A 17,074-nucleotide genomic window follows, 5' to 3' on the forward strand; every position below is an offset into this window, starting at 1 on the left:
GAACGCTTTTCGAGTAAAAAGTGATACAACTTGAAGATTCTTGCACGTAAAGGAACAGGGCTATTATTTCCAAATCGAGCAAGGCGTATTTATTTGCAGCCGGAAATAGTGCAAATGCCATTCCTTTGGGTATTTCCTTCCCAGTGTAGATAAAGTTTAACATTTCTTTCATTACATCAGCATCCCTATCATCAATTGTTATCCGATTTGTTTTATTTTCCAAGTAATCACGGTTGAGCATTGTTTCAAATACTTCGCTACGGGAACTTAATATAACTTTATGGGCCTTGACTTCAGTGCCATCGCGTGCAACCAGTGCAATATCGGTATATTTGTTGTTCTCCAGCATCATGGCAAAATCTTTTACCAGCTTTGGCTTTGATGTGACTGTTTTTAATTTCACCTGTTCTTCTGTATCAATGATTTTTGGTACATATTTCACATTAATAGTACGGTTACACTTAAGTTTTTTTGCCGGGTTAACCCACTTCGAGAGGATTTATTTGACGTTTGCGCTATGGAATTGACATTTGAAATCCAAACCCACTGGGTTAATCCGGTTAAGTGTAAACGGGGTATAAAGCTGATTTCATTTGCAGATTTCCATTTTCGAATAGGAATTCTTAAGTCCCGGGCCACACTACAGTAATTTCACTCAAATTTTGATATGAAATTATGCGTCTCTAGGTCGACGTCCATAGTAGAGTAAAATCATAAAATTGCTGTAGTGGGGAATTCGATTTAAGAATACCTAATTTCATGAAATTTTTAATGAAATTCACGCTAGTGTGGACCGGGACTAATGGAGTAGAGTTGGACTCCGTGTCGATATCTGAAATGGTGATGAGAAGTAGAGCTGGCAAAAAATCGATGGCACTTTCGATAATATCGATTGTTATTTAAAAATTCAATATCGATAGATAGTTTTACCTATCGATATTATCGGAATAACAACCCCTAACCTGAAATTCATTGAAATAAATAGAAATTTCGCTACTTTTCGGTTGTGTGTGTGTGAGAAAGTAAGCCCGTAGTCACACGTACACATTTTTCGGTAAAGTAAAATGTATTTTTTTATATTTTTTATAAAATAAAAGCAATTGTTTATTCTGCCTCACATTTCTGTGAACTACTTGTGCAAAATTTCAAGAAAATCGTTGACATTTCCGCCATTTTAATTTCCAAATTAATGGTGATGACGGCTTAACGATAATATCGATAGCAATCGATATTTTAAAACATTATATCGAAAACATCTAATGTTGGCAATATCGATAGTTTGCCAGCTCTAATGAGAAGGCAATATGTCCCAATTTACATTAGGCGAGTTTACTTGCGGCAATTGTCAGTTTGATGGAGAGAGAGGTGAGGTATATGGTAACCCTTTGCCTCTCAACACCCTCTCTCACCCACAAACTGACAATTGCCGCAAGTAAACTCGCCTAATGTAAATTGGGACTATAAAAATCATTGATATTTGGTCTGTTCCTTTACTTTTGAAAATGGTAAAACTGGCAAAAGTAGCAAAAGTTGTAATCTACTTCCATATGAATTGTATAGTGTCTGAAGTAAAGGAACGCTTTTCGAGTAAAAAGTTTTAAAACTTGAAGATTCTTGCACGTAAAGGAACAGAGCTATTATGAATCAAAATTAGTTGAGGTTGTATTAAATGGAGAGCGGAGGAAACAAAATGAGTTGCGGTTGAACTTAAAGGAGACATTTTATAATTTTTGTTTATATAATAAATTGTAAATATTTGTCTTATAGCCTGTTTTGCAGGGTAATAGTACGGTTACACTACAGTTTTTTGCCGGGTTAACTCACTTCATGATGTTTTATTTGACGTTTATTTGACATTTTGAACCCAAATCCCCTAAGTTAATCCGTTTAAGTGTAACCGGGGTATCAATAGTACGGTTACATTAAAGTTTTTTGCCGGATTAACTCACTTCATGAGGATTTAATTGACGTTTGCGCTACCCAGCAAAAAAGTTGGAAGTTGTGTATTTGGAGTTATGATTTCACAACATCTTTCGATGTAGTCCAACAGAGTTATGAAAAATGCTCCCCGTTCGATGCATTTTATAAGCAGTTGTTATCGAACGGAGTGCATTTTTCATAAGTCCGTGTGGACGGTATTGAAGGATGTAGTGAAATCATAACTCCACATGCACAACTTCCATTTTTTTGCTGGGAAAGCTTGCGGAATACACTATCATATGCTTGGTTTACATTTACGAAATCCACTCGATTTCAACTGTCAAATCCATAGGTTAAACGTCAAATGAAATCCAGATGAGATTTCATTTGACGTTTGAGCTATGGAATTGACAGTTGAAATCGAGTGGATTTCGTAAATGTAAACTTAGCAATATGCAATACAATGTATCTCTAAATAGCCGGCCTTCGGTGATTTAAGAATTTCTCCTATGGACAGATGCAAATCTCGACCCTCGTAAAAATGCCTCAACGGCGTCACAAAGCCCTCGCTGGCTCTTTGAGCGGCGTCTAAACTGTACAACTGGCATTGCTCATGAATGTTATCATTTCGTAGTGAATGATTCTCTTTTTTTATACAACGAGGAGAACAATTTTTAATTCGCGCGCTGTATTTCTAAGGCAATTTTAATAAACAGAATTTTATAAGAAAAATCAAGCTATTTTTACAAAATAAATAACACCAATGGTCTCTAAGAGCAGAAGACACACGTAGATATAAAAAATTGCTAATTATTATTGCAATTTTATGATTATTACATGCAATTGTTGAAAAGTCTGGCTGGCGTTAGTTTGCTTTGCTGAGAGAGAGGATTGTTGTGAGTTAGTGGCCGAGTGTTTATGTGTGTGTGAAAGTGTTTGGTTGGTTGATTGCGAAAAACAGAACAGAAAACAGAAATGAAAAAAATGCCACCGCAAAAGAAACGTGAAAAGGAAGCCAAAGACAAAGATTCCTCCTTGAATTCCACGGCAAATCATAACAATAATTTGGACAGTCAAACAAACAACAATCATCAGAATATGGTAAATGGTGGTGGTAATGGAGCAGTAGATGCAACAGCATTGGCCACAGCGACGCCGCCAACATCAACAGAGCAAATCAAGCTCAATGGTCATCAGCAGGAGCAGGAACTCTTTTTGCAGGCCTTTGAAAGTATGTTGTTTAAAAGAATATGATTTTTTCTTTGTTTCTTAAAAGTTTCTATTTTATTTTTTGCAGAACCCACACAAATCTATCGCTTTCTACGTAATCGTCATGGCACTAGCCCGATTTTTCTCCAACGCACCCTTAGTTATATGAAGGAACGTATGTCACGCAATCACAAAAAACGTAACAACTTTAAAATCAATAACATGTTGGATACCATAACGCAAAAGGGTCAAACATTAACGAATAATTTTTTGAACATCATTTATTTTGGCCTATTCGAAAAGAATCCCAATGTTGAACATAATTGGCAACAAGGTGATGTGATAACTGTGGAATCAACTTTATATAAAATTACGAAAAGTAAACGAAAGGATAGTACTTCAGATTTTCAGGAGGTGCTGGTATGTATTGTTTATTTTTTTTTTAATTTTATTTTATGACGTTCTTCTTGGGCTTAAGTCTCGTTTAGGGGCACATCTCGGATTGGGCTGGGCTCGAATTTCTACCATAGGTAGTCCTTGGGATCCTGATCACTACGATATATAGCTTTCACGGGGGATGTCCATACTTCCCGAGATATGGGACTTGACATTTTGGCCCTCTATAAGAGGACCCTTTAGCCTTCTATAAGAAGACTTTTTTGCCTTTAATAAGACCTTTCGGTCTGCTATAAGAATAGCTTTCGGCTTTCTATAAGAATACTTTTGGCCTTCTGTAAGAAGACTTTTTGGCCTAGTATAAAAAGACCTTTTGGTCTTCAATAAGAAGTCCTTTCGGCCTTCTATAAGAAGAGCTTTTGGCTTCCTATAAGAAGACGTGTGGCCTTCTGTAAGACTTTTTGGCCTTCTATAAGAAGACATTTAGCCTTATATAAGAAGACCTTTTGACCTTTATTAAGAAGACCTTTTGACCTTTATTAATAAGACCTTTCGGCCTTCCATAAGAAGACCTTTTGGCTTTCTATAAAAAGAATTTTTGTCCTTTAAGAAGACCTATTGACCTTCTATAAGAAGACCACCTTTAGACTTCTACAAGAATACCTTTTTGTTGTCTATAAGAAGCGCTTTTGGCCCTTTATAAGAAGGCATTTTGGCCTTCTATATGAATACCATGTTCGTTACTTTGCGTTATGCTCTATAAGGACCTGTTTAAGAAGACCTCGTGGTCTTTTATGTGGATACATCCTACCTTTCTGTTAGAGAACCTACGTTATTCTATTAAAAAACAGTGTTTCGTTCTAGTTATTATTTTCCTTTCCCATTTTCAGTCCTACTCTTCAACAGTTATCTATAATCCTCATGAAAACTTGGATCAAATGACTGCCGTATCCATACCGGCACAGTCTATACAATCTCTGGGTGATCAACATACCATTTACAAGCTATTGTTTCGTATTAAAGTTGTTCCCAGCAGCAATGAAAATACTGTAAATAGCAATAATGGTGAGTAAAATGGAGAGCTAAAAATACAAATATTTAAATTTGCCCTCTTCTTCTTTTATAGAAACTCCAACCAAACGTTCCAAAATGTCAACAAAACTCTATGGCTGTGAAGTTATTGTCTATGAGAAAAATATTGGCTGCATACCCGAGGGCGATTATGATGCTGCATTGCAGGAATTGAACTCATCAATTATCAAGTCCTTCTCACCAAAGAAACGTAGCTGGGAAACGTTGCCGGATAATTACATTCCAATATCTATGAAATTCGATGTATTTGCACAAAATCCAACTCTAAAGTTTCGTCTAACATGGACGGCAAATGAGCTGCCCAAAGAAATTGCAGCCAAAGATATGGAAAAATATGGTAGTTTTTCGGAAATAACAAATGGTAGTCACCAGGAAGAGGACGTACAAGAACAACTCAACAATAATAATAACAACAACAATAATAACAGTAATTGCCTCAAAGGTGGTTCGGCAATAACCAAAGCTACGAGGTCATCATCCAGTAAAAAACCCTTAGCCAAAACTGAAAAAATTCAAATCGTTTATAATTTTCTATATAGCAATAATACACGCCAACAAACTGAATATACTCAGGAGGTAATATGCCCCTGGTGTGGCCTCGATTGTATGAGACTTTATTCGTTACTTAAGCATTTGAAACTGTGTCATGCACGCTTTAATTTTACCTATCAACCAGCCGCGGGTAATGGTGCACGAATTGATGTTACCATTAATGATTCCTATGATGGTTCATATGCTGGGTCACCATATGATTTGGCTGGACCTTCTGGTTGTAGCTTTGCTCGAACATGTGGCCCTGTAAGGCGTACCTCGGTTACGAATCTTTTGGTATGTCGTCCCAGACGTCAAAAGACATGTTTGGATGAATTCCTGGAACTTGATGAAGATGATTTATCCAATCAGAGGCCCTATGTAACAGGGCACAATAGGTAAGCCAAGAATTTGTAATCTAGACAAGGATATATTCTCTAACTCCTTCCTTTTTTCTTCTCCTTAGACTTTATCACCACACTGAAACCTGCCTACCAGTACATCCCAAAGAATTGGACATAGATTCGGAGGGTGAAAGTGACCCCCTGTGGTTACGTCAAAAAACCATACAAATGATTGATGAATTCACCGATGTCAACGAGGGCGAAAAAGAACTTATGAAACTCTGGAATTTACACGTCATGAAACATGGCTTTGTTGGCGATTGCCAACTGCCAATTGCCTGTGAAATGTTCATTGAAACCAATGGTTATGAAATAATACGTAAAAATATTTATCGCAATTTTATATTACACATGAGTTCGTTATATGATTATGGTCTAATATCACCGGAGACATTCTACAAGATTGTACAAAAACTCCAGGGTATCTTAAGTAGATATCCTGAGGGTCAAGCTCTAATGTCGCGTCAACGTGAACAACAATTAAAATATTGGCTTGAGATTGGTATTCACAAGCAAGAGGAACAAAAACTGAAATCACCACAAAAACCCACAGCAACAACAGCGACAGCGATGGCAAATAAAACGGTTAGCGGTAAGGCGGAAACTCCGGGTAGTAATAAAAAATCAATGCAACCACCTGCAAAACGTACCGGGAGTAATGCACTTAAACGTTCAAGTATTCATTCAAATAATGAGAGTCAGGATACATCTTCTGTAAATGGTGGAGGTGAGAAATTGGCCAATGCCGTCGGCGCAAAGGGTGTAGCTAAAAAATCAGCAACACAGGATGATGACAATAGCGATAAAGGAAATGGTTTGCGTCGCCTTTCAAATGGTCTGGATAAAAAGACTGACAACAACAAATCATCAGCGAATGGCAAAGAATCAGCGGATACGTCAAAGACTCAAGGCACAAAGAGAAGACTGTCAATGAGAGGTGAGTTCAAATGTTTTTGTTGTATTTATAAAATGGTTTGGTATTTTTGTTAATTTTTTTACAATATGTATGATAATTTGCAATTGAAACTAGATAAAACCACAAATTTGAAAGAGCTAGGATTTCACTTTAAGGGTCTTTAATGGTAGAAGAAACCTATTAAGAGATGCAACGGGTCTTCAGGCGTCTTCTGTGATAGAAGATCGAGCGAAAGACGCTTTGAATGTAAAAGAAGTTCTTTCGAAGATTTCCTATGGGCCAGAAGATTTTCCACATGGTCTTCTACAGATGAAACAAGAAATTTTTCGAAGGCTTTCTGTGGTATGAAAGACCTCTATGAGGGTCCTCTATGTCTAGAAATGTTTTTTTAAGTTATTCTATGACTTCTGTGTTGCAAAAGAGCTCTTAAAGGCTGTCCGTTGTATAACCAACTTGCTACATTGATTGCTTTGTTACAGAAAAGCTCTATGAGGTTCCTATATGGTACATAGGTTCTTTTGTGGTGTAGAAGAATTCTTAGAGCGTATTTTGTGGTACAGAACACCTCTATGAAGGTCCCGGAAGGTATTTTAGAAGGTATTCGATGTCTTCTGTGGTCCAGAAGAGGTCTTAGAGGGTCTCCGGTAGTATACAATACTTCTTAAATTGATTGCTGTGGTTCTATGGTGTCCTTTATGCATCGAAAGACTTTTAAAAGGTATTCCATGTTTTATGTGGTCCGTAAGAGTTCTTAGAGGGTTTCCGGTGATATAAAAAACTTCTTAAATTGACATCTGTGGTAATGAAGAGCTCTATGAGGTTCTTCTATAGAACAGAATTCTTCTTAGAGGACCTCCACGAAAGTCCTCTATGTCTCGGAAGGGTCTTTTAGAATTTATTATATGTCTTCTGTGGTGCAGAAGGTCTCTTAGGGGATCTCCGGTGGTATAAAAGATTATTTACATTGACTGCTGTGGTAGAGAAGAGCTTTATAAGGCTCTATACCACTTGAAGATTCTTCCTTGGTTCAGAAAAATTCTTCGAAAGCCTTCAGTAGTAGTATAGAAGACCTCTTTGAAGGATGTCAGAAGAATTCTTATTTTTTTCCTGGCTTACAGAAGAATGACTTTTATGTCTTATGTGTTCCAGAAGACCTCTTGGAGAGTCTATTTGGTACAGAAAACCTCTTAGGTTAGTTTAGGGGATGTGTAGCCACTTGCATAACTACGCCACTCGGCGACCATTCGGTCCATTGTGATAATCCCAAAATAAATAAGATATCTTACAAGAAAAAATCTCAGGATATTATATAGAATATTTTGTATATGGTCTTCTTAGAGGGTCGTCTCCTATGGTACATAATATCTATTAGAGGCTCCCCTATATTTAAGTAGTTTTTCTATGGTTTAGAAAACATCTTCGAGGATTAACTTCTGTTCAGAAGAGGTATTGGGATATTGTTATATTGTACAGAACCTCTTAGGAGACCTCTTAGAGGCTCTTCTGTAGTACAGAAGACCTCTTGGGTGGACTTCTATATCTTTTGTTGTGCAAAAGACTGTTTGGGAGTCTTTTGGGGTACAGAAGATAGTCTTCCGACCTCTTAGAAGGGAGTTTGAACTCTTACATGGATTCTGTGCTAATGAAGACCTCCTAGAAGATCTTTGGTAAAGAAGACTTCTTAGATTGTCTTCTATGCTTCAAAATACCTCCTAAGACTATTTCTATATAATATAAGACCTTTTAGAGCGCATTCAATGATAAAGAAAAAACGATAGAGGGTCTTGTGTGGTCTCCTAGATAACCTTCTACTGTATAGAAGTTCTCTGACAGGGTCTTCTAAGTTTCCGAAGTCCTAAAATGTCTCTTTGGAACTCTTTTGGTGTTCAGATGACCTCTTAGAAGGTCTACTATGGTACACAAATCTTCTTGGAAGTTGCAGAATTGGAGCTGAAAATATCCTCGATAGTCTTCTGCATTGCAGAAGTCCCCTTAGAAGGGCTTTTAGGTGTGATATGATGCAGAACAGTGCCTTCTATGTTAAAGTAGAGCTAACAAAAACCCCTTAGAGGCTCTCCTGTGGAACAGAGTTTTTCTATGGATCAGAATTCCTCTTATAAGGACTTCAAAAAATAATTAATGGTCTTCTATTGGGGGTTATTCTGAATGAAAATTCCCCGTGAGTTTTTGTCTTTACGCCGTTTCAACTTAAGGGAGAAAGTTAAAAAAAAAAACTCTCGGGGAATTTTCATTCAGAATAACCCCCATTGTTTAGAAGTTATCTTTAAGGGTCTTCTAGGCTCCAAAAAACCTTTTGAAGATTTTTTAGTTTTCAGAAGGCCTCTTATATGTTTCAGAAGGTCTCTTTTATGTTTCAGAAGGCCTCATAGAGAGTCTTCGATGGGGTAGAAAAGTTTATAGAGCTTATTTGATGTCTCAAAAAAAAAAATCTAGTAGATCGTTTGTGGTACATAAGTCCTCTTTCAAGACATCTTAGAAGGTTTTCTATGTCTCAGGACACCTCTTATAAAGTGTTATCTGGTACAAAAGGCCTCTTGGAAGGTCTTCTCTATGGCACAGAAGGTCTTTTGTGGTACAAATATCCTCTAAAAGTGTCTTCTTTGATACAAACGCCATTAAGAAGCTCATATAGAGGTTCTTCTTTGGTACATAATTCCTGTTACAGGAACTTTTGCATTATAACTAGACTGCGGAATCCTATGTAAATGCATATATGGTTAGGATGGTCGTAGAGAAAATCTGATTAGACAGAAACTCGTTTTATTACAAAATAAAACGAATTAGGCCCAGAAATTTTTGCATATTTTGCATATTCTGCATATCGTGCATATTTTGACATATTTGTACATATCTGCATAAAAAGAGCATATGCAAAACTATATGCAAAAATATATTCAAGGATTTGTGGTCTAAATATCCTACCAAAATGGCTGAAATTTGGTATTAAGTCTTCGTTAGGGGTATGCAACTTTACAACTGAAATCTGTCCGCATAGGTCCACGTCTTCATATAGGCCCCATAGAACGGTACCTACCGATATTCGGTATTTTGAAAGTTGTAGCTTCAATATCCCACCGAAATGACTGAAAATTGGTATTTAGTCTTCGTTGGGGGTATAAAACACTACACCTGAAATTTGTCGGCATAGGTCCACGTCTTCATATAGCCCCCATAGAGTGGGACCTCCCGATTTTCGGTATTTTGAAGGTTGTGGCCTCAATATCCCACCGAAATGTCTAAAATTTGGTATTTGGGTTTCGTTGGGGGTATAAAACTTCCCACCAGAAATTTCTCGATATAGGTCCACGTCTTCATATAGCCCCCATAGAACGGTACCTACCGATATTCGGTATTTTGAAAATTGTAGCCTTAATATCCCACCGAAATGACTGAAAATTGGTATTTAGTCTTCGTTGTGGGTATAAAAGTTTCCACCTGAAATTTGTCGGTATAGGTCCACGCCTTCATATAGCCCCCATAGAACGGTACCTCCCGATTTTCGGAATTTTGAAGGTTGTGGCCTTAATATTACACCGAAATGGCTGAAATTTAGTACTTAGTCTTCATTTGAAGTATTAAACTTTCTCCCAGAATTTTTTTGGTATAGGTCCACGTCTTCATATAGCCCGCATAGAACGGTACCTCAGGATTTCTGGTATTTTGAAGGATGTGCCTTCAATATCCACCCGAAATGGCTGAAATTCGGTATTAAGTCTTCGCTGGGGGTATAAAACTTTCCAACTAAAATTTATCGGTATTGGTCCACGTCTTCATATAGCCCGCATAGAACGGTACCTCCCGATTTCTGGTATTTTGAAGGATGTGCCCTCAATATCCCTCCGAAAAGGCTGAAATTAAGTATTAAGTCTTCGTTGGGGGTATAAAACTTTCCACCTAAAATTTGTCGGCTTAGGTTCAGGCCTTCATATAGCCCCCCATAGAACGATACCTCCCGATTTTCGGTATTTTGAAGGTTGTGGCTGTGGTTATACATTTCTCTATTTTATTGACTTGTCTGAAGAGAATTTTAAACAGAAAAATTGTACACATAGACATTTTTTGTACCTATTATTGAAATATTTGTTGCATAAGAAAATATGTAAAATGCATAAATTTTGCATATGCAAAAATTTATGCATTTTGCATAATTTTGCATATGTCATATGTTTCGATTGCAATGTAATCAGAAGCCAAAAATATGCCCAGTCCCAAAATTTGACATGAATCGGACCAAAAATAGGTGTTGCATAAAATTCCGCTGTCTAATTATAACAGACCTCTTTGAAATCTTCAAATTTGTGTTTTTATTTACTTTATTTTATTTTTTTTTGTAAATATTTTATTCTTTTATTTAGCTATTCATTCACATATTTTTTAAAACATTTTTAATGTAAGCAATATAATTATGTGTAAATATCATTCAAAACAACATCACCACCAGCGCCATAATCATCACACAACCTTGCAACAGGATTGCATTTATCAAAAGGTCAATAACAAACATCTTCAAAATGTATTGGGAAAACTTCATCACAGATATCACATTTTATCTCTCTCTCTCTCCGTCTTTCTTTATCACTTTCTACATGGTTCATTATCATCTTCCCTAGTATTAAGGATGTAAAGACTTCTTATATATATGCTGCCGTTGCTGTTGCTACCTTTTCCAAAAGAAAAAAAAAAACTGCTTTGAACATTCAAACGCATCATCGTCCATGAACGCATCATCTCCCACTTCAACAACACAATCATGTTTATGCAAAATTTTCTTATTGAAACTTAAAATTTAAGAAATTCTTTTTTTTTTTTTGTATCTTTTTGTCTTACTGTTTGTTCTCTTTTTCTAAAACCAAATCCAAATTATCTTCCTCCACAATGGATAATTGATTGATTCCTTCTTGTGAACTCAGATGGTGATGATGATAATAATAATGGTGTTGATGATAATCATGATGATGTTAATGGTGGACAACAAAATATAGACAATAGTATTTGTACAAATAATCTACCAGAAGTGCAAGAAGAACATGACAAATCTCAAAATCAACAACAACTACTTAATACAGCAGCTACTACTACAATAATAGATTTGAAACAATGATTTTAGTGAAATTTTATTTTTGTGTCACTTTGCGTAATTTAAGATGAAGAGTTTATGGTTAAGTTTGAAATTATATTTAAAACACTGTTATAACGAAATGTTTTGAAAAATTAAGGGGGCCAGGGACATTGAAGTTGAAATGTCTTCTTGAATTGTTGATGCATCCTAACAAAATTACCAAGAAGACACATGCTAAGGTCTGTTGTAACAGACCCACCTTAGAGAGTTACCAATAATTAGCATTTTGCGGTTGTCAAAGTTCGTTATAACCGTGTTTCGAGTTTAAGAAAAAAAAACATTGTAGTTCTTTTGTCTATCGTTAACAAAATATTAGGTTTTATATCATTATTTGCCACTTAAGATTTGTGTTTCTTTTTTCTCCAAACGAATCCCCTTTAGATGTACAACAACAACCAGCCACAAAACGTCAACGTAGTGATTCAACAAACAATAACACTGCCGCCAATATAAATACCTCAAGCAATAGTAGTAATAACAGCAATAACAGTAGCAACTCACGCAAAGACTCATCATCAACGTCATTGTCCTCAACAAACTCCAACACAAACAATCTCACCACAGGTCAATCAAAACGCCTAACAACACGACGCCAATCTTTAGCCGGTCCTTCTCCCACAGAGAGTAAGACACAACAGGAAAAAGCTATAGCTAATGGTAAAAACACATCGTCTGCATCATCAACACATACCCTGCGTACACGTCTTTCGGTACCACTTAATAATAAATCCGAAAAACGTTGATATATATATCGCTGATTTTGTATAATGACAACAACCAAAGGTGATTTTTTTCCAGTCTATATGAAAGAACAATTATGGGTAAACTTTGTATAGATGTCCAACTATATCTCTCAGAGATTTTTAATATTATTGGCTGATTTCCGAAACGTCAGTTGTTTTGCATTTCTTTAGATTTTGTCAAAATTTGTCAGTTACACACTCATGCATTGTTGATTGGAAATGCAACTACGAATGTATCAAAAATAAAAGTGATGCATGTTTGATTTTTTGCATTTAAAATGCGTGTAAAAAGCTGTGAAGTTTAAAAATACAAAACAGTTGTTAAGTATCACTGCGTTATGAAACACAATACTTCAGATATTTGCAAAGCAACTGACGTTTCAGAAGTCAGCTATTCTTCTTATATCTCTCTTTTGAACAAATAACTTTGATACCAACTCTCTCGTTAAGACCGGGATATGAATGAAATTGTTTTATGTGTGAAAGAAGCTGGGGTTTTGGCTAAATTCAGTAGTTTTGCAATTCAAATCAATGTGTAAGGCAAGTTTTGCAGACAGGTCCTCCCACCGCATAGTTATTAGTGTCTCCTTTTATAATTATGTGTGTCTGTTTGCCTGCAAGTGAAAGACTATCAAAAAATTGTGTTAAATGAACCAAATTCAATAATATTTTGTAAAAATTATTACAATATATCTAGTAATCAGACGTACAGACCTATTATACAAATGCCGTTCAGACACATGATGTTTTTTGTTGTATCACATAGAAACTTAGGCCATGTTTATATTATAGCCTTTTGCAGGGATAACCTTCTTAATGAGGATTTATTTTACGTATACGCAAAGGAATTGTCATTTGAAACCCAGTGGGTTTGTTAAATCCGGTTATATAAAAACGTACCATTACGTAGAAGCATATTTTGTTTTGTTTTGATGCATTTTGGCGCCTTTTTTTCGCCAAATATAGTTTCTCGAAGAAAGGGTGGGAATCAAAGCCTTTTTAACAGAAATGATGGCTTTGTTGCTTTTATGTGTATTCTCCCACCATCTTCATTTACTCGGTAGTCAGCAAGTGATAGTTTTATGTAATTAATAACATAGTTTTTGTAGCTGATATCGCACTGTTATTTTAGCATCTCATAGAATTATACGAATGACAGATATTTAACTGTTACCAGGCCACACATTAAGTTGCTGCATTTTGGCGCCTTTGTTTAGATCAATGACTCTCTGCGAGAAAAATTAGAATAAAAGCCAATGATAGCTTTATTGCGTTTATGTGTTTCCCACATTCATCTTCACTTACTTTATACAAATTATAAATTATTGCTTACATAACAAAATTCTTTTAATGGCTTTTACTCAACTATAGATAATGCACATGCCGTTATAGATTGACATTTCAATGTTAACAGGCCACACATTAAATTGATGCATTTTGGCGCCGTTTTTAGTTCAACGGCGCTCTATCCGAGAATGAAGAACGAAGTCAATACAACAGAAATGATAGCTTTGTTCCGTTTGTGTGTTTCCCACTTTCATCTTCACTTTATACGAATTAAAGCATAAATTTTGTTGCTTAAGTGGGGTACACACGATCAGTTTTGCTTAAATAATCGGTTGTTTGCCAGTGTGGCCGTTCACTTTTGTCAGTCGTCAGGCAACCACAAAATATTTTGTAGTTGCTGGACGGTTGGACAGTTATCGATAATTCCGAAAAATCGACAGTCAAAACTGATCGTGTATGCCCCGCTTTACACCTTAAAGTTGTTCCAGTTTCATCCATTATAAATTATGCAAATTCCGTTATTGATAGATGTTTTCATGTTACCAGGCCACTCACATTGGGTTGATGCCTTTTGGCGCCTTTTTTTTAGTTTAATGACTCTCTGCGAGAAAAATGAGAATAAAAGTAAATTTAACAGAAATGATAGCTTTTTTGCGTTTATGTGCTTCCCACTTTCATCTGAACTCTATACAAATTAACGCATAGATTTTGCGGCTTTTACATCTCAATGTTCTTTCCGTTATTGACAGATGTTCTATTGTTACCAGGCCACACATTGAGTTGGTGCACTTTGCCTTATTTTTTAATTCAACGGCTATCTCTTTAATATAAATGAGAATAAAAGCCAATTTAACACAAAATTGAAGCTTCGTTGCGTTTATGTTTCTCTTCCTTCCATCTTCGTTAACTCTGTAGTCAGCAAATGATAGTTTTATGCAATTTAAAGCATAGTTTTTTTTTCTTACATCTCGAATGTTATTTTCAGTGCAAATTCCGTTATTGACAAATGTTTTATAGGTACCAGGCCACACATTAAGTTGATGCATTTTGGCGGCTTTTTTAGTTCAACGGCGCTCTATCCGAGAATGAAGAACAAAGTCATGTGTTTCCCACTTTCATCATCACTTTATACGAATTAAAGCATAAATTTTGTTGCTTACACCTCAAAGTTCTTCCAGTTTCTCCTACTCCCTTATAAATTATGCAAATTCCGTTATTGATAGATGTTTTCATGTTACCAGGCCACTCACATTGGGTTGATGCATTTTGCCGCCTTTTTTTTTTAGTTTAATGACTCTGCGAGAAAAATGAGAATAAAAGTCAATTTAACAGAAATTATAGCTTTTTTACGTTTATGTGCTTCCCACTTTCATCTTAACTCTATACAAATTAAAACATATATTTTGCGGCTTTTACATCTCAATGTTCTTTCCGTTATTGACAGATGTTCTACTGTTACCAGGCCACACATTGAGTTGATGCATTTTGCTGTATTTTTTAATTCAACGGCTATCTCTTTAATATAAATGAGAATAAAAGCCAATTTAACACACATTGAAGCTTCATTGCGTTTATGTTTCTCTTCCTTCCATCTTCGTTTACTCTGTAGTCAGCAAGTGATAGTTTTATGCAATTTAAAGCATAGTTTTTTTGCTTACATCTCAAATGTTATTTTCAGTGCAAATTCCGTTATTGACAAATGTTTTATAGGTACCAGGCCACACATTAAATTTATGCATTTTGGTACCTTTTGTAATTCCACCCTTCTAAAGATGATAAAGAAAGATTTAATGAAAGTTGTGCTGCATTTTTGTCTCTCCCCCCACCCCTTATTTGAGTCAGTGTTGGTTTTATGTAATATTAAGCATAATTTACACCATGATGGAATACATAAGGTTGAAGCGATTAGACCAGCTGATTTAAGCCAATCAAATTGTTATTGTTAATTAATCGCATGAAAACGTAAAGAAAAATGTTGACAGCTTGAAGAACTTTTAATAAAAACCATGGTATAAGTAAAGAGGTAGATTTAAATGAAAAAAATCTATAGAACCCTTGTTTTTCTTGAATTCCTAAAACTTCAAAATAAAAGCAACAAGTGGGTTTGTTTACAATGCATTTTTTGAGCATTTTATAAAAAACGCGAAAAATGAATGAAGAGTTAATTTTTCTCCACATAATCGAGTTGTGAATATGATAAACTGATTGTTTCAATGCAAATCTCACCAATATCTTCCATACAAATGGTCTAAAAACAATTTTAAAAATCATTGAATTCGATTGTTTTTAAAATTGTTTGGCATCCCAGTAGAAAGTGTCTTTAAGACAACATTGATGAATCGTGCAAGACATTTCCAATTCGTCCACGACTCTTTGCAGACAACCCTTTGAGATCGTTGACGACATTTTCACACAAGTGTCCCAGTATTCATGCACGACAACTTGGGCGACAGGGTAAGCGAAGGTGTCGTCGACGACGACTTTGAAGACAATGTCTTGTAATTTGTCACCAACGACCCTCCTAAAGATAATTTTATTTACATACATAAATATGTTTTTAACATTTTTTATTTTATTAACATACAAAATATAACATTTATGTACATATAAAAATATACTACATAATGGGGGTTATCATGAATGAAATTTCCCCGTGAGTTTTGAGTTTCCGCCGTTGCAACTTAAGGGAGAAAGTGAAAAAATCCACGGGGAATTGCCGTTCATGATAACCCCCAATATAAAAGCATTTCCGCGGCAGTGTGGTCTATAATCCAGAACGTCCCAAGACTCCATTTAACAAAAACTCCTAGGACAGCAAGAATTTTTAGGCAAATTCTGCAAATAATAAAACGTTATGCTCAATCTTGTGATGTATAAATATATGTATGTCATTTATGCACTTACCTTTAATTGTTTCCACGATCGCGTTCCACTATAAAAAATTCGAATTCTTTGTTGATTGCTTCATCCTATTTTAAAGAAACAAACAAAATCATTGTTTAAATTTCATATGTATGTCAGTCATACTATTTCTCACTTACCTCTAGCTGTTTAGAAAAATGTCGCGAATTTTTAATTCAAACTGCAATGTTTGACCGATTTCAGTCGTATTGAAATATTAATAATTCCTAAATATGTGTACAATTATTTCATAGCATATTTTGTTTGATTATTTTTGTTTTTTTTTTCTGGTGACACATTGCAAGAAATTGTCATGCATCGTGTCGTGCACGACAATTTCGGAGATTTCATCAACGAATCGTCGACGAAAATGTCATCGAAGACTCGATTTTCTATTGGGATATTATTCAAACACCACACATACATACACGGTTTGTTTATATTGTTTTGAAGTTTTAGGCATACTCGAATGAAAAAATTTAAATTGACATAAAGCTTTGGCTAACCTTTCTTATTAAACCATGATAAAAACAAT

General features: G+C 35.5%; 1 protein-coding gene and 1 long non-coding RNA gene across 3 annotated transcripts; one reads left to right on the forward strand and one right to left on the reverse strand.

The window, feature by feature from the left end:
• Positions 1–2,550: 2,550 nt before the first annotated feature.
• Positions 2,551–12,390, forward strand: Su(z)12 (Polycomb protein Su(z)12). 2 transcript variants are annotated; one of them, XM_073987456.1, is made up of 6 exons: positions 2,551–3,151; positions 3,218–3,549; positions 4,416–4,590; positions 4,652–5,546; positions 5,615–6,489; positions 11,400–12,390. In XM_073987456.1, the coding sequence occupies exons 1-6, from the start codon at positions 2,896–2,898 to the stop codon at positions 11,588–11,590; spliced, it is 2,724 nt and encodes a 907-aa protein (XP_073843557.1). In that variant the 5' UTR covers positions 2,551–2,895; the 3' UTR covers positions 11,591–12,390. The 2 variants fall into 2 exon arrangements, with proteins under 2 accessions (XP_073843557.1, XP_073843556.1); XM_073987455.1 differs by having other exon boundaries at positions 2,573–3,151; positions 11,990–12,390.
• Positions 12,391–16,337: 3,947 nt separating this feature from the next.
• Positions 16,338–16,785, reverse strand: LOC141404136 (uncharacterized). The gene is made up of 3 exons (XR_012412956.1): positions 16,680–16,785; positions 16,543–16,607; positions 16,338–16,473 (listed from the first exon to the last, which is right to left on the reverse strand). It is a non-coding gene; the product is annotated as an uncharacterized lncRNA (long non-coding RNA).
• Between the last annotated feature and the right edge of the window lie 289 nt (positions 16,786–17,074).

This window comes from Musca autumnalis, unplaced genomic scaffold (genome assembly GCF_047663935.1).
Source record: "Musca autumnalis isolate F117 unplaced genomic scaffold, ASM4766393v1 scaffold_4, whole genome shotgun sequence".
In the NCBI taxonomy this organism is placed as follows: Eukaryota; Metazoa; Arthropoda; class Insecta; order Diptera; family Muscidae; genus Musca; species Musca autumnalis.